The following is a 26,118-nucleotide window of genomic DNA, read 5'->3' as shown; positions in this document are numbered from 1 at the left end:
AAGATGACATTTTTCTCCACATACCTATAGTAACAGCACCAGTCATGGGACATTTAAGAAGAAATTTGGAGTATTTATGATATTTCCCTTATACATGTAACTGGTCTACCGCTTAGCGTGTTAAAAGATGAAAGTCCTATCCGTCTTTCATGTTTTAGGCGTGTTGTATCAAAGATATTGCAATGAGTTTCCACATACTTAACAAATTAAAACTATGTTTTTTTCTTCTCCAGTCATGGACACCAAAGCTCCAGTAATGGGCCCCCAGTAATGGACGTGGATCCAGTAATGGGCCCCCTATAATGGACATTGCTCTATCAGTATAAAATATTGAAATGGGGTATAAGTTATGGCAAAAAAATCAATTTTTGGTATAAGCTTTTATCGATGAATGTATTTTTCTTTCCACAGCCAATTATTATTGTATTAGATCCATCGAGACAATTCTAATATACCTAACACAATTAGTTAGGGTTTATTTCGATAAAATTCCCATGGCCACCTCCTGTCTCCATCATAAGATCAGGTCGATGTTATCATATATAATATTGCATTATCATCAGATTTGCATACTTAATTACGTACTTACAAAAAAATTCAATTGTATCGGAAATCGAAAAGTGGCTCAAATTCAGTTACCAAAATTTGACCCACACAAACTAACAGGGCAAGTTAAATAAAAGTTTGGAAAAACGATATTAATTTATGCGAAGTCCGAGAATACCTCCTGGTTGACGTATTTCGTAACTACATTTTACTTCTGTATTGTTTAAACATGAAATTATGCCATGGCAAGCATTATAATGTCAATTGTCCCATTATAGGAGGCATGCAGTTTTACAGCTCCTATAATGGGATTGGGCCAAATACCACTATTTTTTTTACATCTGTGGAGTCACAACATAGTGTGTTGTATACATTATCTCATGGTAAATGCAATTAACAAAACACATTCTAGTTTTCATCGAGTATTAATTAATTAAAATTTAATAAATTAACTCACCTCTCTTAGCGAAGTTGTTAAGAATTCGTAGTGGTATTTTTTTTCAGTGACACGACAACTTTTGGGTTGACGCCAATTTCTTAAAAAATAACCAAATTTAATGAAACTTTAAATTGAAACAGCTCTAAGACTCATATTTATGATAATATACAGACAGTGTTTATAAACTATTTTTAGATACTTATTTTAGAGGATTTGTGGTTTTTTGTCCCATAACTGGTTCCACGTCCATTATAGGGTCCACTACTATATATATTTTTGAGAAAAATATAGCTAGGTATTTTAGTTTAAAAATCATTGTTACAATAAATATAGGCTTTTCCAGAGAACATTTACCGAAACGAAAGCAGAATTCACAAGGGTTTTCGGTGGACGACCGTAACGCGAATGATTGTTTGGACTGACCTTTCTATAAATATATTAATGTATTTTATTGTGTAATAATCATAATAATTATTAAGTTATATTAAATCTGGGAATGAAATTATATCAGAAAGGAGATTCTTAAATGAGTAGGTATACTCGTAACATGCTTTGTGCATTAAATATACCTCCCTCTATTGAGTGAAAATAAAACAAAATACACAGGTAATCTGTGTTGCGGTTTTAAAGTGCCATCTGTTACACCTTTGACAAATTAAAAATGATTACTTGTCAAATGAAGTCGCCATGTTAGAATTACACCGATACTATAAGCATCACTCACACAAACAAGCAATGAGGCAAAATTTTACCAATATTCAAAGGCTTTTTTCTTAATAATTTTAATCAAAATCTAGTATTTTTTTACGTTCTGCGAAGACAGAAATATATATACTACCCAAACATTACATATACAAGTGAAGAAACCCTATATAATAGGAGCTAGGGTGCCAAGAAAGTTGTATGAAAATCGAGCAAGGAGAACCACCTTAAACTAGCAATTTTTGTTTATTTATTTATATACTGGTATATATTTCGGGGATCTCGGAAACGGCTCTAACGATGTCGATGAAATTTGCTATACGGGGGTTTTCGGGGGCGATAAATCGATCTAGCTAGGTCTTATCTCTGGGAAAATGCGCATTTTAGACTTTTTATATGTTTTCTTTATATTTCTTTATATATGTTTTCTTTTTATATGTTATTTATAATTTGAAGTAGCTTCATCCTGTATAACGATTGAAATACTAGAGGATATTGTTTAATCAACCGTGTTGAAACTCGTGACCGGGTGCCCTTCAGGTAGATATAAATATCGGAAAAGGTACGGGGTTGAACAGTATTTTATTACTGATATTTTTCCTAATAAAGGCATTTATTTTACATACTTTTGGATTTATAAATGTCGAAGCCATTTGGTTTAATTAGCCACTTTAGCCATCTAATTATTCAACAAGGCCATTAATTAAACGCCGGCATCCAGTTTGATACCTAGGCCGATAGTTAATTGAATGAGAATCAGTCAACGTTTACGTTACGTATATATTGGTGTATTGAAAGCCAGGCGTTTAAAAACGACTGATTCACTCAGCCAAGAGATTCAAATGTAACCTAAAAACTTAAATATAATGAAATAAATATTACCGTTCCAAATTGTATAATATATCGTTAAAAAAGTTCATACCTAAAAGTTTACATTAGGCCACAGTTTTTTTTTATTTGTTAAGGAGGCATAGGACAGGTACAATGCGACGTGTATTCTGAAACCATTTAAAATTATATTATTTCGCTCTCTTCGAATAAATATTGCAAGCATAAATAGCATTATATTACCTACCTCTCACACTACTTACACTCGTCTTTAAAGCCTATATATCATTAATGCATCAAAGCATAAACTACTATATGTATATGACATATTATTTTCGTTATTTTATTACATTATTTTAGTATATTATTTATATTATATAATTTTTACATGTTTTTGTTGGTCAACGTGATTCTGTTAGTTAAATGATTGACATATTTTGACAAGACAAACTTTGCTTGCTCTAATTAAAGCCCTGGTATTAGCTTAGGATTTGTTAGAGCCTAACTTTATGAATGTTGTAGGTACTAAGTAATAACTTTTTGATTAATGTAACGAAACAAAAGGACATTTCGTTTAAATTGAAGAAAAAGGTGAAAATTACTAAAAAAAACACCAAGTGATCTAATTATTCTTTTAAATACCAAATGTGGTTAAAACTTAATATTTATTCAGATTATACTTTTTTATAGTGATTTTTTGGCGAGAGTTAGTATCGTAAGTAATTTATTTGCCATTGGACATTTATCGAACAGAAAAACATTACGTAAGTATCGTCCGCGCGGAAATTTTCTCTCCTTGACACCACGTGGCAGGATCAGTTACACTCATTGGCAGGCCCTAGATAAATCAAGAAACAAAAGAAAAACATCCAAAGGACATCCGTTTTATTATCCGTATAATAATGCTGCCCCGCTGCTGGCGGCACGAGAGCACATAATAAGTAATAGTAGGTATGAAGGTTAGGTTTTTTAGAATGTGTTTATTATATTTCATATTCATATTTTTTGTATTGTTTTGTAAGTGTTTTTATATTTTACTTTTATATTCATAATTATAAATAAAGAGAATAAAAAGCATCAAAAGAATTAGCGAACAGAAATAAATAATAGTAGGTATGAAGGTTAGGTTTTTTAGAATGTGTTTATTATATTTCATATCCATATTTTTTGTATTGTTTTGTAAGTGTTTTTATATTTTACTTTTATATTCATAATTATAAATAAAGAGAATAAAAAGCATCAAAAGAATTAGCGAACAGAAATAAATAATTGTAATCTATAATTTTAATATTTGTTTAAATTTAAATTTAGCTGTTTTATTTCCGTGTGTCATCATAAATAAAAAAAATCCTTAAATGGCTACGCTATAACCCAAACTATCTACTTAATTATCGTTAGTGCTACTGGCTCTAAGCGTAGAAAAACGTTTCTCCAGGTGTGACTCGCACCGCGGTCGATTATTCGTCGATTAGCATGTAATCGTCCGACGGCCCAATCCGAACTTTAAGATACGTCAGTTAATAGATCTAGAAAAGATATGGATTAGATATGTCAGTGTCAAACAAGTGTCAAAAGCGACGTTTCTTCAAACAAAAATGTCACATTTGACACTTGTTTGACACTGACATATCTAATCTATATCGTTTCCATATCTATTATTTGACGTATCTTAAAGTTTGAATATGGCTGCGACTTCCTTCGTGGTCGTACCTGTATACATTTGCACGGCTGCCGTTTGATGCTTCACGTGTATAAAAAGGGGCCATCGCAAAATAATTCAACCCTTAATTGGCCTTTACACGGGGAATGTTAAAGTAATAATGTACCTTAGCTCTTTATATTTAGGGGTGACTGATTTTCGATGGATTTTGATTATTACTACGCCCAATATTTTTTTACAAAAAATATAATACCTAAAATTTCTATGCTTAGGGGCGGAGATTAAACTTTTGAAACCTGAATAGGTACCTGTCAGACCTCTGTAGTTGAGTTTATTGAACCTTGCTCATATAAAAGTATTTGAACATACCTACATACTTACTTAGAAACTTTATTTCTAAAGAGGTCCCAGATTGATCTAACACAGATATGAAAAACATAGTTGCTCTTATTATGAAATAAAAATTAATAAATGCCTAATTATTATTAAATATGATTTGGATACGCTTTAAACTTCATCATCAAGAATAAATGGAATGCCGATATTAACGATACACTATCCAGAACACATATCCATTTCTATACTTACCCTTCAATATTAATATAGCGAAGTCATAACCGCAAGATCTAGATTATCAGCCAAAATACCCTTCACAGTGATAGATGTCCGCGACACTGCAAGTATTTACCCTCTAACTATATTCAAATCGTTGTCTAGACAAGACATACCATTTGTATGGGATTGTTTAATGTTATGCGAGATTTTCTAAAGCCTGAAGCCGCTTTTATGGTCTTATTCTAGTTGTAAATATGTACTAGCCAGTTTATTATCTCCCATTTAAATATATCATTTCCATCTTTCTTTACTGTATTAGTGACACATACCTAGGTAGTGCTTTTTTGGTGTTCATCGTTGAATTGTTTTGAAGCAAAACTTAATGCAAACTATAATTGATACTTTGATAGAATTTCATGGTTTAGAATACCTAAAATGTTAATAACTATTTAAAATACACTTTAAATATAAATAAGAATAGCTTATAAAATATGTTATATTATATATATTTTGTAACAAGATTTTCGGATAGTATCCAAAAAGTTATGTCAATAGTGTTTAATTGGCCACCCTGAACTAAAAATAAATTCTATTCACCTATAAACAGGATTAATTTTAGCGTAAAATTTCAATAACTGGCCAGCCTTCAATAACTAGCCTGCTTAAAGGGGCCCACTGATTAACAGTCAGCCGGACGTCATCGACCTGTCAGTTAGAACAAAAATTAGACAGTTCTGAACAACTGATCGCCCGATATCGTCCGGCAGACTGTGTATGCTTTATACTAAAATTAATTCTGTTTATAGGTGAATATAATTGTGACGTCCCACGGGTAAAGGTACCTTATGGCGGTTGGCGCTTACGCTATTGTTAACGCCGCTCCAATATTATTGTGGCGCTATGCAACGTAAGCGCCAGCCGCCATAAGGTACCTTTTGCCGTGGAACGTCACAATTTATTTTTAGTTTAGGGTGGTATTGGAAAATGAGAAGCTTGTTATGATATGGATATTCGAGTAGCAGTAGTTAATCAAACAGACACTGTGTCGTGACGTGACACATTGTACGACGCAGTTGCTGAATGGGTCAGATGTGCAAACACTGCTTTGTTTGGATAGGTTTCTATTTTCCCTCCTCCCAATCCTCCTAGTGTCACTCAGTTCTATGTAATACAAAATAACATGCACTATAGATAATAGATAGAGTACTAAAATTTACGTCGAAGCTTCATCTCTACTATTATCACATCACACATCGGTAATTCGTGGCATTTAGGTAGCACTTAAAGATTTATTCTTCGCTAAATTTAATAACTTTAAAGGTAAGTACTAGTTCCACAAAATGTATTTTTTTAATAGTCTCACCAAAATAACGTAAATTAAAGTTGTGCTGCGATTAATCAAAGTTTTAAATATTTAATAATAAATTGAAGCTTGAAATATGAAACGTGGAGTAGTTACATGAAAATACGAAATAATACAGTCCAACAGTAATATATGGCAGGGAAGTATCTTCGCTCGTTTATTTATCAGTTTTATCACCTACTCGTATTTATTTTATTATGCGAGCTTATCAATCACTTCGTCTCGCCTGTCGATGCGGGCTCAACGAACTCGCGCTAATTTCAAATCTGTCATATATCTGTATATCCCGAAGGCACTGGTCCCACCGCGAGCTAGTAAGCTATGAGCTATCGGCTATAAACACGAACAAAAGATAAGCACTCCCGTGTAAATAAAAGAGACACGGCGATATTTATAGTTACTCGCCCAGCGGTGAGCTATAAATATCGCCGTGTCTCTTTTATTTACACGGGAGTGCTTATCTTTTGTTCGTGTTTCTAGCCGATAGCTCATAGCTTACTAGCTCGCGGTGGGACCAGTGCCTTATACAGATATATGACAGGTTTTATTATTTTATTATTATAGTTCGTTTTTTTTAGCATTAAAAAGAACTTGCAAGAAGGTAAGCAATCTTGACGTGTCTTTAATCGCTTTTTAAAAATGAAAAACTATTACTTATGAAAGCAGAATAATATAAATGATCGTATTAGATTCATAACGGTTACATATTTGCCTTAACTTATTTTTAAAATGTGTTTTTCAATTAAAAGACACATCAAGATTGTTTACTTTATTTCTAATGCTAAAAAAAACGAACTGTAATAAACCGTTTCGCCTTTGTAGTTTCGAATTGTTTGAAGTGTTGCTATCGATCCCTTGATACCTTACAATATGACGTTATGAGAGGGGAGCCCAAGAGTGGATTTATTTAGTTACTCGAGCGTGTCAGATTAATGTATGATTCATATCTTTCTACTCGTGAGTCTACCTTCATCACTTTTAGCTATCTATTTATATTGCTCCGGTTGGTTAGTGGGGGCAAAAAGAATAGATAGTATAGAGGGGTCCTGTCATTGTAAGTTTTGTAGTCACAGTACATTTACTGCCATCTATCGACACACGACTAAAACTCAAAATGAAAACGTATAAAATTATCAAAAAATGTATATATATGGATAAATCATTTTTGTAACACCACTACTAACGACATCCAGTGACGAATAGCGGAACTACGTCATTAGGGCCAACATATGTCAAGAGATGGCGCTGGCGTCGAAATAGATCTCGCGAACGCTTGATCAACGTAGGATCCATAAGAAACCCTTGCCAATTTTGTACGCTATCTTTGTTTCTTCGAATATAACAAGTGCTGACGGTTACCCGGCTCACTTATTATACACTCCCGCCTTTCCCCTAAATCGATGCGATCGGCTCCCGACCCATCGTTTGGTGGTTGGCTTAGTTACATTCTGTACCGTATTTGAGTTACTTTCAATTATAAAAAGTAAAATTAGTCTGCGTTTCACTCGACTCCACTCCACTCCTGGTTACATCTGGCGCTCAACGTTCGGCCGAATACCTCCAAGCTGGCGGAATCCGGAAGAGGACCTGCGGCTACACCCAAAACAAGACCTATACTGAGAGTGGGATTGAGACCGCGTAAACTTCACGGACCTTCCAATACAAAGAAGATGGAGAACATTTCTATGTCTACGGAGCAGCTACAGCAGTTGGTGACGTCACTTACGGCCGCAGCTCTTCAAGCCGCAGCTGGCGGTGTCAGGACTACAACGGCATCATTTGCTAACGTGTCATTTTCCTATGACGGCACTAGGGAATCTATACGCTTGGAAGAGTTTTTATCAGCCGCATCAGTATATAAAAAGGTTAATGGCATGTCGGACGAGGCTGCTATTATGAGTCTTCCTCTGGTGTTGAAAGGTGAAGCTTCTACGTGGTGGCAAGGAGTGAAAGATAATATTACCTGTTGGACCGACTTCGAGGCAAGATTGCGTCACGCTTTTGCACCGAAGATATCTGGCGTCCAAATATTCCAGGAAGTATTTTCACGCAAGCAACCGTCGGATATGCTGACAGAAACGTTTATCGCAAAGAACAGAGCCCTGTTGACCCAGCTACGATCACCGGGTTTGACAGAGGAATTACAAATAGATGCTATTCATGGTCAGTTGCACATTAATATTCGCGAGAGAATACCACGTGACTCAGTGATGACATTCGACCAGCTGCTAACTGCTGCTAGGAATGTTGAACAGGTGCTACGTGAGAAGTCTTCATCAGTTTTGTGTAAAGACCAATTCGAAAAGCAAACTGGGCAAACCAAAAAGAAACAGCGCTGTGAGTACTGTCGTGCTACGGGCCATACCGTTGAGGAATGTCGAAAAAGACTGAAGCAAATGGGTGAAACACAACAACCTCCTAAAGAGATTAAAACGGAGTCTACCCAAGCGCCGTCACCAAGTATGTCGACTCTCTACTGCTACGGATGTGGAATGCCTGGTTACACACGAAGCAAATGCCCTAAGTGTAAAGAAGCTCAACCAATCAAGATGGAGAAAACTGGGTTTTGCGCGCTAGACATCAACTTAGACGCCCGCCCGAGAATGCAGGTGGGGATTGCCATCTTTGATGTTATTGGCACAGCATTTGTCGACCCCTGCGCTAAATCCAGTGTGGCTTCCTATCAACTGTACAAGTGCTTAAAGCAAAGACAATGTAGCTTTGCTCGACAAACTGCTAATATAACCATGGCAGACGGCTTGAAACGACGAGAAGAAGTCTTGTCCATTACAGTGCCAGTCAAAATTTGTGATCGGAGTGTACCCACAACCTTTGTAGTACTTCCACATGCTAAGGAAAATAAAACGTTGCTGGGTATGGGGTTCATAGAAGATGCAGGCATGGTCCTCAACATACCTCAACGTTCCTGGAATTTTGTGGAACGTCCAGGAGTTAATTATGATTTCATCGTGGAAGGACCTGATAGCGTATCATTGGCCCAGTTTGAGCCCGACTTACACCCAGATGTCGTGTCTAGGCACACCAACCCGACATACGGTTATGAACCCAAGGTTGCAGCTCATGATACATTTGATGGGTACGTACCGGAGCCACACCATATGGATTATATGTTCGCGGATGCGGTAAAGGCGATTGAAGAAACCGAAGTTACCCTGTCGCCAAATTCTGAAGCGCTATTCACGGGCTACACTGCTGATGACATTGACCTGTGTACATTAGACATCGGGACAGTCAAAATGGGAACTCTGAATGATGAACAGAAAAGCCGTATAGAAGGGGTCATAATGAAGAGTAAGGAGGTTTGCCTATTTAGTAAGCAACCAACGACGTTGATTGAACACACTATCGACACAGGCGACCACGCACCAATAGCTGTACCACCTTACCGGCTGTCTCCAGTCCGAAGGGAACAGTTGAAAAACGAGATCGACAAGATGCTCAGCGAAGGTATTATCCAACCTTCATCTTCACCATGGTCTGCTCCTGTTATATTAGTGCCAAAGAAGGATGGGAGTCTACGCCCTTGCGTCGACTACAGAAGGTTGAACTCCATCACCGTACCGGACCTCTACCCGATGCCACGAATTGATGACCTTCTACGTGACGCCAAGCCGACTCTATTTATGTCCACACTTGACTTGCGCTCTGGTTATTGGCAAGTAAAGGTGCGCGAGGAAGACCAGAACAAAACCAGCTTCATAACGCCATTCGGAATTTTCAAATTTATTCGAATGCCTTTCGGACTACGGAATGCTCCTGCTACCTTCCAACGGCTTATCGACCGGGTCAAGGTATTGGTAGGAGATGTGAGAATGCTGGCGTACCTGGATGACTTAATAATACTGTCCGAATCGTTCGACCAACATCTTGAGGATTTGGATAAAGTGTTGAAAGTGCTGAAAGGGAATAATCTGTCTATTAACCTCACTAAATGTCACTTCTGTTGCGATTCTATCAAGTATTTAGGCCACTTGATCACCGCAAGCGGCTTACAAGTGGATCCCTCCAAGGTGGAAGCAATTACTAGTCTACCACAGCCCAAAACCCTCAAGCACTTACTATCCTTCATACAAACCTGCTCCTGGTACAGACGCTTCATTCCGAACTTCTCCAAGGTCAGCGAACCGTTGACGAGATTAACAAAAAAGAATGCTCAATGGGAATGGAAAGAAGCCCAGGAGAAGGCTTTCAACGATTTGAAGTGTCACCTTACTTCTGCACCAGTTCTGAAGCCAGCAGATGAAACCAAGCCGTATATAATTAAGACCGATGCGAGCAACTACGCAATCGGAGCCGTCATAGTCCAGGGGGAGGGAGAGGACGAACACCCGATTGAGTATGCTAGCAGGCTATTAACTTCCGCAGAAAGAAATTACAGCACCACGGAGCGAGAAGCACTCGCACTAGTTTGGGCACTCAACAAATTCCGCGGATATATTGAAGGTGGACAAGTAACATTAGTTACGGATCATCAAGCGCTTAAATGGCTATTAACGATTAAAACACCCACGGGAAGATTGGCACGTTGGGCTTTAATTGTGCAAGCGTACAACGTTACGATTAAGTATGCACCAGGAAAGACAAATGTGGTTGCCGATGCTCTGTCCAGACCCCAGTGTGACGCTAATAACTCAAGCAGTTGCGAATTATGCACCATTGTGGTAGATATGCCTGCACGCAAACCTTCTGAAATACGCAATGAACAGTTGAAAGACAAACATATAGCTAGAATCATAAAAGCGTTAGAGACGGAAGGCGAAGATGCTATCTATTGGGGCGGCAAAGGATATGTATTGAATAGCGGTGTGCTCTATAAATACAATCCAGATGAAAATAACGAGGATGCCCAATTGTTGGTTCCCGAGCACGAATGGAAAAACATTTTGACGGCCTATCACGACGATCCATTAGCAGGTCATTACGGCGCCGATAAAACTTATCAAAGGATATCGCGTCGGTATTACTGGAAGGGTATGAGAAGATTCATAGAATCATATGTGAAAACTTGCCTAATGTGTCAACGCTATAAACCAACAAACCTAAAACCTGCTGGACTGTTGCAAACCACCGCAGTCAATCAAAGATTCGAAAGTCTAGCGTTCGACCTGTTCGGACCCTTGCCAACTTCAGTAACTAATAAAAACTGGATCCTAGTGGTGGAGGATATAGCAACCGGATGGGTAGAACTGTTCGCGCTGGATACAGCCAGCGCGGAAGCATGCGCTATGACTATGATAAATGAAGTTTTCCTTCGATATGGTGTTCCCAGGCGCATTCATAGCGACAACGGATCGCAATTTGTTAGTGCTGTTATGCAGAAGGTCACCTTTTGTCTTGGAATTCACCATACGTTCACCCCTGTATACCACCCAGCTGCGAATCCCGTAGAGAGGAAAAATAGGGATATAAAGACTCAACTTGGCATCTTGGTGCAGGACAATCACAGGGAGTGGTCTGAAAAGCTTGCGTGCATAAGATTTGCTATGAACACAGCAGTGAGTCTAGCGACAAGCCATACACCAGCCTATCTCACTTTTGGCCGCGAACTTCGATCCCCCGACGATGTCACACACGACCTAAAGCAAATTGTGTTATCTGAGAATTTTGTGCCGGCCATTACTCCGAAACTTTTATTACTGGCTGAGACGCTAAAGCGAGCCCGACAACTCCGACAGGACAAAGAAGAAACTCGGAAGGAACAAGCTGACAAAGCAAGACGGCCTGACCCAGGATATAAAGCCGGTGACTTAGTGCTTGCCGATACCCACGCGGCCAGCCGTTCCGCCCAAGGAGTGAGTAACAAGTTGATGCCACGCCGAGATGGACCTTATGTTGTGCAATCTAAGCGAGGCGCGACATCGTACAAACTGGTTAACCCTAGCGAACCCGAGAAGGAAGTGGGAACCTACCATACTTCAGCACTAACCCCATTTAGAGGGAATGGCCCAACCTTACCGGAACCTCTACAGCCTATACGGAAGAGAGGAAGGCCTAGGAAGACAACCGCCAAAGCTACCAACTAACGAATATAAGAATCAATGTCCATCCTACTCGCCGAGACGTCTTCGTGGATAGAGGGGGAGAATATGTAACACCACTACTAACGACATCCAGTGACGAATAGCGGAACTACGTCATTAGGGCCAACATATGTCAAGAGATGGCGCTGGCGTCGAAATAGATCTCGCGAACGCTTGATCAACGTAGGATCCATAAGAAACCCTTGCCAATTTTGTACGCTATCTTTGTTTCTTCGAATATAACAAGTGCTGACGGTTACCCGGCTCACTTATTATACACTCCCGCCTTTCCCCTAAATCGATGCGATCGGCTCCCGACCCATCGTTTGGTGGTTGGCTTAGTTACATTCTGTACCGTATTTGAGTTACTTTCAATTATAAAAAGTAAAATTAGTCTGCGTTTCACTCGACTCCACTCCACTCCTGGTTACATTTTATTATTTTTATATCATTTTGATCCATGTTCATTCACTGATTTTGATCTATGTGTTAAAATTGTTAAATATGAAACCGTGTGTGCTAAAGGTGTGTGCGGCATCTATCCGAGAATGACTTTTTCTTGATTTCCGAGGCACGTTTTTTCCTTAGACTTTATTCATCTTATACGAAGTTACATATATCTTTGGTGGGGGGTTGGTTGGTAGTTAACAGAAGAAGTTTGTGGATTTGATTAGTTTAGTCCTCGTTATTGCTTTAATTATGCTAATACTTAATGTGACAATTATTTGTGCGTATTTTCTTAATCTGACGGATAATCGGCTCGATTCGGGAAATGAATTAGAGACTCACTAGACATGAAATAGTAAAGATATGTGACGTTCCATTCCAAAAGGTACCTTATGGCGGCTGGCGCCGCGATTCGGGAAATAAATTAGAGATTCGTCGCATAGCGCCGCAATAATATTGGAGCAGCGTTAATAATAGCGTAAGCGCCAACCGACATAAGGTACCTTTACCCGTGGGACGTCACATATCTTTACTATATCGTATCTAGTTAATCTCTATTTCATTTCCCGAATCGCGCCGAATGTGTTTCGAACTCGTAACTTTTGACCTATGATCGCAAAGCTAATATTGAATGGAGCCCGTGAACACACGAGACACAGATATCGTGTGAAATATTGTTCAAAAATGACAAGCCATCAATTTTAACTTCTTAGTTTTAAGAAACACTAATGAAAGTAATGAATGTAACATATACTGAGAATACCGTATTTTACGTTTATGAGCATAATGACTTTGTCTTTTATGAAATACGGATACTGTGAGTGTTGCGTGTCGTGCCGTGGACATAACAATAAACATGAAACTTTAACGGGTAGCTGCAATATCTTTGTCTATTCCGAATTTTTTTATAAACAATTTCAGGTATTTTAGTGTTGTTTTATTTATATCTCCGTTGACACTCAGTCTTTCCGTGACCGTGACTAGTGCAACTCAGCTGAAACGTCGGAATTTAAAATAAAAACAATGAAATTATATCGCGGTAGACCCGTCTGTGTAATTAAATATGTGTACAAAACGGGCGAGTTATAATATAATCGGTTTTGTTATTTTTGCTGTAAAGAAGTTTTTATGTCACAAGTTAACAAGCTGTATTAACTTTGTGTAAAATTGGAGTTTAGTACTTAAGTTTATATCTTTATTCCAGTTATAAACGTCTGGAGTGCCGTTTATTTAACGCCCTCTTTTATACACATTCACTGCCAGCGTCCCGCCAGGCGGGTTCTCTGTTCGTAGGCGCTTTTCGCTACATACGGTTTTTCTCGCGTTGCCTACTACGCTCGTTGCGTGCAGCTCTCGCTGGCAGTAAATGCGTTACGAAGGTGAATGGTGCCTATACTGTCAATGGGTCATGAAATTTTTTAGAAGCTATTTTATACCATCATACTCGAAAGAAACCCGTCAGATACATACATGGCATAAAATCTCGCGGTGATACAAATTTCCTATAATTTCATGGCATAGAAGTTCTGTTATAGGTTGAGATTACCCCTCAATGTTTCATTTAGATTGATCACATTGTATATCAATATTATCTAGTTAGCTATTATTGCCAACTCTGAGTTTCTCTGCAGTTAATAACGCGCTGACTGCATTCTGCGAGGCTCAAATTTGATTACGGGTCACTGTGATTAAAATTCATGAAATGCTAACGGTTTTCCATGCATTTGCGACCTTCTACGCCTGAAGCCGTTAAGTTGAAGAAAAACAAACTCTATGACGTGCAGAATAGAAGTGATCTAGGACTCTTAATATTGTGGGTTGGTTTTTAGCCAAAATGCACATGCGTCGTTTCCGAGCGGGCCTACGCCGTAGAGGCTACGCTCAGACGGCGCTCGACCGCCGCTACACACGCGCGTAGTCCCTCTACGACCCAACGCGCGAACACTCCAAAACTTTCGTATTTTTCTATGACATAGAATTTTCGTAAAGTGCTGTGAAGTTTCTTTGCTGACGTTCGGTGTTTTGTGTAAGATATGACTTAATTTAAAATATGGCTCCTTTAAGAATACCATCAGGTGATTTCTTTACGAACGATGTAAGCGAGTTCTTCAACTTCTCAACTCAGCATCCAAGTCACGAGACTCGCCACGGCCGACATAGGAATCACTCTCACCCACATCATTCAAAAAATCATATTGCGGACGTTATATCAAATTCTATAATGGAAGTTTTAAATACTAAATTTGTGCCAGAGAACAGTGTGCTACCGGACCTGGAGCCGTTATCCAATCATATGGACATGGACCGTCATCATCCATTGAAGATGAACATTACGATGAATAGGTCTGATTTCGGTGTGATGAATGATGAGGTGATGTATCGCCACAACGGGATAATGACGGCAGTGTACTGTGCCGCGTATTTGCTCGTGTTCGTGGTTGGGTTGATCGGGAACTGTTTCGTGATCGCGGTGGTGTACCGCTCGCCGCGGATGAGAACTGTCACCAACTTCTTTATCGTGAACTTGGCCGTTGCTGATATTCTGGTGATCGTGTTTTGTCTACCCGCTACGCTGATGTCCAACATTTTTGTTCGTGAGTACTGTTTTCATCATTATATTTTTTTAAATGCATTGTTGAATTTATTAGAAATTTTCTTTTGCTATTTTTATATAGTTTTTTTTTCAATGTTTGAGAAGGTATACAGTACAGGCAGATCAGAATACAAAACAATAAGGTAAGTAAGTTGTGTTTTATTTATTCTTTTACCCCGATCAGCTCTAACTACATACATTTTGGGAAAACTATGACTACGGCAGGCTACGTCGTAACACTACGAGCCTACCTACAGTTTAGCGGTGAATAAGTTAAACAATTGTTTTACATAACTTGATAACCGGAACAAAAAATAACGAGCTCAAAGACGTAATCTTTTATAAATCTTATTTTAGCTTTGGTCTCACGTAATGATATGTTAATTTGAGGCGTTTGTCGAAATTGTTCCAGAAATGCTCCATTTATTCTCGCATAATAATATCTTGTTCCGTTGCCAACGGGATATTGAAATGCGTAAATTTTTTGGGTAAGTTGAAAATGGTCGAATTATTTTTTATATCGACTTAACGAGATACTGACGACTCGCGTAAAATCATTTATGTTATGACCTTGAAATATGAAACCAATATTTTATGTTGTAGGGTTTTATGACTTTTACTTGGAGGAACTCGTGGGCGGCGGGAGACAAAAATATTTTCACACCACCTATTCGGAAAAGAGCTTTTTCTTCCCTGCTAGAAGGGATCAAAGTGGCACTTTTCTTCCCTGCTAGGAGGGATCAAAGTAACACTTTTCTGTTCTAGCACATTATTTAGAAAAAATTTTGCACATTATTTTTTTAGCTTAAATAATCTGTTTAAGCATCAGATTGTGTCAACACTAAGATTTTTTTTATTTTCCTCATAGTTGATGTGAAAAGCAGTATGTGTCACACGGTATCAAAATTATTTCGTCTTGGGCGTCCCGACTTGAATCCCTCATTACGTCCAGGATTCACGCATGTACGCCCTTGACGGAAATATATCAATTTTGATCCCTTGTAACATGTTTAGGAACCTTTAGTCCATTGTTTTGTGTTTATTCATTTTTCATTTTTTAAATAATCCTAAGGCTAAAAAAAGATTTTGTCAAGTGAGGTATTATGGAATATATGCATATTAACACGGAGCCCTCCTCGTATTTACATATATTAAAGAGATTGCGTTGTGGGCTTGTTAAAGGCAGTTAGAAATAATTTCTCCATTTATGTAAATGTTGTTAGTGAGATTTAATTTCGAATTAAATTACAATTTATTATTCAGTCTTCTGGAATTTGAAATACTTAATAAATAAATAAGTAGGTAAGTAATAATAAGTTCGTCTTTGTACTAATGATGTGTGTTATCTCATGTTATTGTTTCTTGTTTTACTACTATACTATTAGTTATAGTAGATATGAAACAATTTTTTTGTGATAATTTAATGTTTAACAGAGAGAAGTGCTTGTCTTTAGTACAAGACAATTTTAAATACTTACACTTAAGGATTAGTCAAAAATGTTAGTCGTCAAGTTTTATTAAGTATTCTGCGTAAATATAATTGTCCTAAACGGGGTACCTTGGGAACAGAGCAATTGCCTTTCAGATAACGATGAATTGTTTTCATTTACGAGTAGCTAGACAATCAAAGATGAGTTGATATACTCTTGGGACAGAAAACTAATTAGGGTTATAGGCTCTTATAGTTTAACGGCCTTATTACCTAAGTGTAGACTGAGTGCGATTTTAGCGCTTTGAACACTGTGGTTTTCATATTAATTGCGAAACATTCTTTTGATTTATTTTATTGTTTTTAATACACCACATATTAATACTAACACTAGTAACTATCACGGTCGATATCAAATACCGTGTATTTTTTAATTATTACCCAGGCAAGCATGCATATACTTAAAAAGAAATCATAAGATATTTTTAAAGCGTATTAAAAACAGGTGAAACTTAATTATGTTATGTGCCAATATTACACAAATTGACCTAGTCCCACAGTAAGCCCAATAGGGTTTGTGGGTTTGTGTGTAGGGTTTGGGTATTGGATGACGGCGTCCCTTCGTAAAACATATTTAGATAAAACTAAGAAAACATCAAAAAATGTCTTTCATAATTCTTTAAAACTGACATTGTTTTGGTCAACTAAATATTGCAAATCATTTTTAAAATTCTAATAAATTTAGGGGAGTAAATTTTCTTGATTTTTTTAAATATTCTTAGAGTTAGTAAAAATCTTGTTTTTGTTCATATTTCTTTTTGCTTCGATAAACATCCTGCTATAATGGACACTTACATGCCGTTAAAGCACTCTAAGTGATGAGCCTGAGCCTGAGCCTGCATTCTCCACTAAAATCTACTAAAACGTACGAAATGTGATTAAACTTCCAGTAACTTAGTTATTTAGTAGAATTTAGTCTAGTTTTGTTGAGAATTTCATAATAATGAGCTATTATATATTGATAATGATTTTACGCTTGGTATTATAATCACTCCTTTATTTTTTTACATCATTGTATTCGAAACAAAATATTGTCGTAATATGATGATAATATATGATAATAATCTATAATGACGAAAACTGTAGTTACTTAGGTATTTCCTTTATTTCTTCTTCTTCTTCTTCTTCCAGTGCCATCTCCTACCGGAGGTCGGCTATCATGAGGGCTGTACGAACTTTAGACACAGCTGCGCGGAATAATGAGCGTGTGCTCTGCTTGAACCATGTTCGGAGATTTTGGAGCCATGAGTTACGTCTTCGTCCGGATGATCTTTTCCCTTGGATCTTTCCTTGTATAATATTTACACCTTATTTACACCTTATATAAAGATCATAAATAGTTACTTATATTATACGCCATCCCGCAGAATAGAAAATAAAAGGCTGCTAAAGAATATGACAGGTCGATTGAAACTGCTCTCTGGAGTGGAATTGTGAGATAGGCGAGTTGTCTGCATCGGTAGGTGTTCTACTTGAATCCGTTTTAAACTTTGTCGTTTTGAACAGGGATGTTGCCGATGCAGATTTTTTGACATCTGCAAATGTGGATGCGGATGCGGAAATTAAAAGCCTCCGTGGATGCGGATGGCAAGATTTGGTACTTCAAAGACGTCAAATATTACATTTTAAGTCATTTTTATTTAAAAAAATTAAACGTTTAGTATTTGAGCAAGAATATCGGTGCGTTTCATAAACAGTAATTTGACCGACTTAACGGGATTTAGATGATTTCGTTATATAATGACGAAATTACCTAGCACTTCATCATCATCATCATCATCTCAGCCATAAGACGTCCACTGCTGAACATAGGCCTCCCCCTTGGACCTCCATACGTGCCGGTTGGAAGCGACCCGCATCCAACGTCTTCCGGCGACCTTAACAAGATCGTCTGTCCATCTTGTGGGTGGACGTCCTACGCTGCGCTTGCTAGTCCGTGGTCTCCACTCGAGCACTTTTGGACCCCATCGGCCATCTTCTCTGCGTGCAATGTGGCTTTTTTTTTTTTTTTTACGTGGAGTAATGCATTTAGGCATTCCGCCTAGCCGGGGAACTAGGACGGATATGTCGGACTCGTGGCCAAGGGGCCAAATACCGACTAAACCCTCCACGGTATGCCCGTCTCGCAGCAATAGTGACGGTGAACACGGAATCGCAGAGCATTCTACCGCGAACACCGCCTGCTGCCGACAGCCGAGGCTGTCCCCTCCTTGGACCCGAAGGCCCTGGAGCCGAAGCTCCCCCTCTCGAAGGTAGTATGCAGGGCGACACCACACACTGATCCCTCATGACAACCTCCACGCCGGGAGGAGATGGAAAAACCCCGGGTTCCACCTCCTCAGGTTGTCTTAGCGATTTTTTATAGAGGTGGTCATCCTCGTGGCCACCATGCCGGCGCCGGCCAGCAGTGGCAACCCCCCCGGCCGTCATCATAGGCCCTCTGCCTACACGGTTACGGGGACCGCAGTTTTATACAGGTCAGCGGCATTCCTGTGCCCTCACGCGCCCAAAGGCGCCCGGCCCGAAGGCCCCCTCCAACACACACTCGGGTGAACTCTCCCTAATTGAGAGGACACCCTGTGCGGAACCCCCTCAACCCCCCCACGACAGGACATTGGCAGCACCGGTAAGGAATCACTTGAAAATCAAGAGATTATTTACCGTTGCCCCAGGGGTGCACCGTCCAAGAACCCTTCCCTTACCCCCGGATCAATTAGATCAAGAGGAATGAGAAGGGACCTGGCGCTCTGGGAGGTTTCCTGTCCGTAGCACCCCGTGCAATGTGGCCTGCCCATTGCCACTTCAGCTTGCTAATCCGGTGGGCTATGTCGGTGACTTTAGTTCGTCTACGGATCTCCTCATTTCTGATTCGATCACGTAGAGAAACTCCGAGCATAGCCCTCTCCATAGCTCGTTGAGCGACTTTGAGTTTTGAGATGAGGCCGATAGTGAAAGACCACGTTTCGCCTAGCACTTACGGCGCCGCTAAAACGTTCCTGTTACCGATTTGGTCGACATCCGCATCCGCATAAGCTCCGCATCGGTTTTATGCGGATGTTGAAAATAATGCGGATGTTCCGCGGATGCAAATATCCGCAACATCCCTGGTTTTGAGCCAGTTCGATTTATCAGCATCACTATCATCTCCTCATTCTACAATCTACATACTCTCCCTCCTCCTCCTCTCTCTCATAGAATAGAATAGATAGTAATTATTTTTATTTGTTCTACAACGTTTCAAGTTTTATAGAGATGTTGCAGAAACGGTAAGAAAAATCTCGAGAATTGCAATAATAGTACCCTTACAGAATGGACTAAGTCCGTAATGAAATCGGTCCACAAGTTGCGCGATGGTGAGAGAGTTTTATGTGATGCGAATGGCAGACATAAGTACTTGCAATCCTTCGATAGAACTCTGGAGATGTAGTTAAATGATAACGATTGATTCTTGTAGAACGTTTCATTCAATTTAAATTGTTCGTGGTCATTTATCAAAGATGAGTGAGCACGAACAATTTAAAAGCAATTGTAAATCAACGTTACACCAATTTCAGTGACCCGATTAATCGGTATCTGTTAATGTTAGTCATACCTATGTGAAAAGATGTATGGTCCTTGGATGATGTGTGTACCTTAGGACGTGAACATAAAAGTAAATAATTACTTTGTTCTTCCATGAATACTTAATTGTAAACAAATTGTTAGAATACCTACAGCCAAACATACCTATGTACATCAATTGTGAGTATGTATTGCGAAAGATCGTATTTACCTTACACGTGTAACCTAACACTTCGTATGCCTTTGTTAAAAATTTGCTACAGAATGAATAACCTTGAAATTGTTTATTTCAGTCCAAATTGTGTACGTATACGGGATAAGACATACAAAAGGCACCGTAACCCCATTAAGGCGTGATATGTTTGATGAAATGATAAATCTAAGGGCCAGTTGCACCAACCACATTTGACAGACTGATCAACGTCAGCCGGCGCGCCCCGGCGCTTTACTATGAAACTTTCCATACATAAAAATTTAGCGAACTCTTTAACGATACGAACAGTTTGGTGCAACCGACCCTAAATGATGTGATGTCAGTCGCCCGTGGGTCTCGCTTGCGCCAATTCATATAGGAGCGAAATGCATGCGCAACTGACATTATTTAGATATTATTTTCATATCACAATATAAGAAGTTTGTTTTTGCGTCGTAGTTTAATAAATTGTTACTGATTATTGTGCCCTATTATACATATTTATATTATCTATAGCTGGTTTTTTAAAACTTATGTCTAGGTGACTTTTCTCATTTTATCTCTGGGCGAATAGACAAAGTCACTTAGACATAAGTTTTAAAAAACGAGCTATAGATAATATGTGCAAAAGTTTTTAGGATTAAAAACTAGTTAGAGCTAGAGAAGTAAAAACTGTTTAAATAGTAGTAGGTACATTATTGCAAAGGCCGGGAAATAGCAGTTCGATTTTGATAGTTAATCGTCGGTATACCCTCGGTTGTGTTTTATAAGGCAAAATAATCAAAAATGATGAAAATTCGGTCAGGATCCTTTACATAGAGACATACTGTCTATAAAAAAATGTTCATGCTTACCTAAACCACACTTTTAAATACACTTAACGATGACACACGAAAGCCACGTCGTGCTATAAATACATATACACTTCATTTTATAATTACTGTAACGATCTGTTAGGACGACATCAAAGTCTAAACGAAATTTTCGTATAATTGTATCCAAATGAGTTTAATTCTAACGACATTATACAAGGGACTGGCCCCAATTTGCTCACCTTTGTGAGAGACGTAAATTGTGAGTATTCACTTCACGACAGCAAATTATTTTGGTATCTTATTTACGAACGATATTATTTAAATGAAAACCTGCTTGACGGATGTCGCTTATAAATTGCATGGGTATTTATGAATTTATTATGCCAACATGACAATAATTTATCGGCAAACACAATATAATGTAAAATAAAATGGAAATAATACTAGTAGAGTGTCAATATTATACTGTAAATGAAAAATTAAATAAAATTAGCAAATTTAAATAGTGACAGTACAGGTAATTTAAAATACAGAGATAACATTAATTATAATTCGCAGTATGTTGATCTAAAGAGATTTTATATAGTGAAAGTCGTCTGAAATTTCCATTACCCGCGACCATTTGTATTTAACCAAAATTCAGCTGTCAAATGTAAACAATGTATGAAATGAGGAGAGAATAAGAAATTACCATACAAACCAGATTCCAAATCAAGCAGATTTCTTACTAAACGTACCGCATCTTTATATCAAGTTTAATCTTTCAAAGAAACTCCTTGAACGTCTCATTCTCCGGTCTAGACGTAATATGTTAGTTTTTCTACCATTCGTCTACTGCATCCGTCCCGCTCAAACACAGCTGTTCTGTGTATCTGTCGCGGGCCATTTGATGTGATGATGTCTCTCTTGCTCGATCTTTATTGTTTTGTCATTGAAATTATAAGCATTGCAGATTGTCGTAAATTCGTGTGTCTGTGAATCTGGAATTAAATTACTATCATTAAGTAGGCGTTATCCTGACACTTAGTAGCATCATAAACAATTAAGATGATAGCGGACGGCCACTTATCCACACAAACATAGTCCCCATTTTCCTCCCTAGATATTGACGTAATGGAAAATATTTATTATAAAAGTAAGGAGCGAAAACAAATTCCATACATTTTTATTCTTATTTTTAAAAGGTTTCAGTTTGCGCTACGTGATTTTACCCGGTTCTTGACTGGGACGAAGAAATTTGGTAAATATTGAAAAAAAATAGATTGTAGGATGGATAGGATAGTACTAGAAAGCTAACTTAGCAACCTTTCCATATTAGATAATTTTAGCGCTTTATCACTCGATGAAGCGCTAAATTATATCTAATTGCAAGATTGCTCTCTTATACTTCGGCACAGTTTACTTCAATTTTTCAATTTCTTTTTATAAAATTGTTAAACGCAACGCAATTAGGAAATGTTTTAAATCTATCTGTTTTATTGACACCTATTTGCAATTTCAAAATATAATAAGATAGTTGAATGGCAAACTTTTTATTTTATTTCGAAGTACCTAAATAAAATGTAGATAGAGTAATTGTAGTTATCACTATAATGAAAATGTAAGGGACATCGAACTTATCGATGCAGGATAATATTATTTTAAGAAGGTACCTATTAAAATTCCCAAGCCACCCATAAATTTAGTCGATAGGTACTTACAGATATGTTCCGCAGGTTCCGCGTCTGTGCCAATAAAGCACAGGAGTTTATCGCAAGACAATAAATGGTGGTTTACAATATAAAACGACGGGAAATAAGCTTTACAACTGCAATAACATTGATGAAAAAAGACGGACTACTTTGACGACGAAAAGTTATTTGATGTGTCTGAGCGAATAAAGATATACTCGTAAAATTACAAGTAGTACTTAATAGCATTAGACTATAGAAGTTCACATAAAATATTCAAAAAAATCTGTGATATTGTAGCGGCAGATCGTCAAAAATTTCGATTTGGATTTATTTATTTCAAACTAAAAAAACATAATAATAACAGTATAGGTACCTTCAGATCCACAGCGCAGGCTTCGTCACCATACAGATAACTCATCCACCTCAGGTTTCGTCAAACTAAAGTAAGAATATTGTATTATTAACAAATTATGCAGAGAAAGTTGCTAAAATGACTGGTGGAAATGTTTTACTTTTCGATTTATATTTACAATTGGTTTTGGAGCACATACAACTGTTAATGTGTGGCTTTTTGCAATTAACTGACAGGCTGATATCGTCCGGCGGACTGGTGATCAGTGGGCCCCTCAAATTACTTAATAAATACTTAAGATGAATCTTGCTCAGACCTCCTGAATCACCCTGTATTTATTCAAACAATTTTGAAAAAGAATCATGAGTGTAGTGGATGACCTGAAACGACGTAATCATTCCCATATCCATGTTATCTGTTCTTGATCAATAAAGAATTGTAAACAAATATTAAACTCATTTTTCACCGGGTTTTTGCTGTTACACCTTTATTATTGGGGATTTATTCTAGCTATAATTTATTATGTACATCTTATGACCGTGTACCTACTCTTTTGTGCGAAGCACAGGACGAGAAGCTGATTCTGATTTAACAATGTGTTATGGTTCTGATCTTGTTTTGATTCAACCCCACTAACTACTAATTGCTGCATGCGAAGTGCAATGAAAGTCGTGCGTGAGATGCGTACAAATCACCAAGATGATAGTCAAGCTCGTATAAATATCGTAACCAATTTCTAAATCAGAATCGGCAATTCGGCAACCATGTCGCTCGTTTTCAGAATAATAATGAACCCTAACCTCGAGACATTCGGCCATTAACTCTAAACTAGTTGTGAAAGATGTTGAAGTAGCGAAGTAAATTGAATAGTCGTTTTTGAGTGCATAAAAAATCATTTAAAGACTTATTTATCTAGAATAAATATACCTACCAGTAATTAACTTTTTATTATTTGAGCTTTAAAATATTCGAGTACTCGGACTGAATATAAAACAAAAGATTAGGAGGTATAACACCAAATTCCCATTTGATTTAGAATATATTAACTCCAATATTTCAAAAGCTGTTTAAAGTACCTGATTTAAGTAACTGCTATTTAAGTTACTGATGTTTTTTCATCGCTGTGTTTTTAATTTTATTGACATTGATATAATTTATTAATTTTCTGTGTAAAGTTCTTGCAATTTAGAAAAAGAGCAATGTAAGGATGATGATATAACGAAGAATGGATGGACACACGGGTCTAAAAATAGTATAGAGTACAATACAATTCAATTATGACTCAAGTAAAATAGTATTTTATACAATCGTGATATAATGGAGAGATTTTCGGTTGAGTACCGTTTTAAGGCCACGAAGCTTGCTGAGCCTTGTTCCTGAAATTTATGTAGGTTCGTATCTCTGTATAGGTTATTTTCCAAATAGTTTTCACATTTTTATTCGACTGTCGAAAGAAGGTTTCTTTTTCGAATTTAAACTGTGGTTAGAGATGCTAACATTTAATAGTACATTATAGATAGAAGATAGACACAGATGAAAGTGCGAAAAGTAGGAAATTCTCAACGAGGGGCGATAAATTGAAACAAGACCGAAGTGTTTTAAATCGACAGGATTTGCGAATTACTAGTCGCACATGTATTGTACAACGTTTTACAGTACATAATTATGGCCCTTTAATATTTCGACATAGGCACGTATTTCGCTAATTACCACACTAGGGCATATGTACTGCAAATAATTATTACGGTTTAGACTCACGTGTTTTACTTAGGCCGTGCTTCGTGTACAAATGCACACGTGATATAAACACACAACAAACACGTGACTATAAACCGTAATTATTAATTTCAGGTTTCTTTTTGTTATTTATTCCTCTAACGGTTATAATTAAGTTTTGTTTTAGCATCGTGTTATTATTTTATTCATAAATAACAGGAAAACAGTGTGCTCGAATAATTCCTCTGTACCGTTTCTCCTTGGTACAGAAAAAAACTTTGATGGTATGTCAAATTACTCAAAGGTTAATAAATCAGTGTTACGAATGACACTACACTCTAAGATTTTTCGCTAATACGCAACTGTATACTTGACTAAGGTGGATAACAATTTTCCCGAGAACCACTAAAAAGCTCTGAGCGAATTTGCTTCTTATGTTGATCACCATACATTTATTTTTCACAAATCTACTGCCAGCGCCAACGTCAAGCACGTTCGCTTAAAACATATTTTTCGTGGCAGGCATTAGATGAAGTTTGTCTCTGCCGACCCCTCAGGCTTGTATTAAATTTTACTCACGTCTCTTTTCACTGAAGCTTGTAAAGACAGATTACAGATGAGATTTTTTTGGCTTAAAGATTTTTAAGCTTTAGAAGACAATTTGTCTTAGTCTAATAAGTGTAGTCTAGAGGATAATGAATTGTTTTTTCTTTGAGAAGGGGTACATTTAATTAAGAATCCTACGACACGTCGTATTAATAATGATTGATTTTCAGAAAACAAATAAAGGTCAAAAATATGCCCCTGTTTTTATTACATCCTCTAGAATCGTCGATCGTCAATTCACAATCATAGTCGGATCAAGTTTTATGAGCTATTTTTGAGAGTTTTTCCAGCAAAAAGTTTGAAATTGAATTACTCGTAAGTTTCGATTACATCAAACGTTTATTCCCGCTGTTACTCCCTCGTCGATAGCGTAATTACTGGCTGCCTATAAATTGGAATCTACAAGTCCCCTGTCAAGCGCACTGTGTTCAGTGGTAGACGCCAGACAGGGCACCGGGTCAACAGCATCTTTGAAACTGTCATGGGACTGATTTACTGGTTAAGTAAACTTTGCTCTATTTACTTGTATTTTGATCTAG

The 26,118-nt window shown here is 37.6% G+C and overlaps 2 protein-coding genes across 2 annotated transcripts in view; both read left to right on the top strand.

The window, feature by feature from the left end:
• Window positions 1–7,699: 7,699 nt before the first annotated feature.
• LOC134672537 (uncharacterized) lies at window positions 7,700–9,531 on the top strand. Its single transcript, XM_063530486.1, has 2 exons — window positions 7,700–9,413; window positions 9,514–9,531. Exons 1-2 carry the CDS (start codon window positions 7,764–7,766, stop codon window positions 9,529–9,531), a joined length of 1,668 nt encoding a protein of 555 aa, XP_063386556.1. The 5' UTR covers window positions 7,700–7,763.
• Window positions 9,532–14,480: 4,949 nt separating this feature from the next.
• LOC134676414 (neuropeptide SIFamide receptor-like) overlaps window positions 14,481–26,118 on the top strand; it is a 114,031-nt gene continuing 102,393 nt past the window's right edge. The window contains exon 1 of the mRNA XM_063534806.1: window positions 14,481–15,175. Coding sequence (XP_063390876.1) covers window positions 14,632–15,175 — 544 coding nt within the window. The 5' untranslated portion in view covers window positions 14,481–14,631. The remainder of the gene's footprint in view (window positions 15,176–26,118) is intronic.

Source organism: Cydia fagiglandana, chromosome 2 (genome assembly GCF_963556715.1).
Source record: "Cydia fagiglandana chromosome 2, ilCydFagi1.1, whole genome shotgun sequence".
Taxonomy (NCBI): Eukaryota; Metazoa; Arthropoda; class Insecta; order Lepidoptera; family Tortricidae; genus Cydia; species Cydia fagiglandana.
This window is presented reverse-complemented; position numbering and strand designations above follow the sequence as displayed.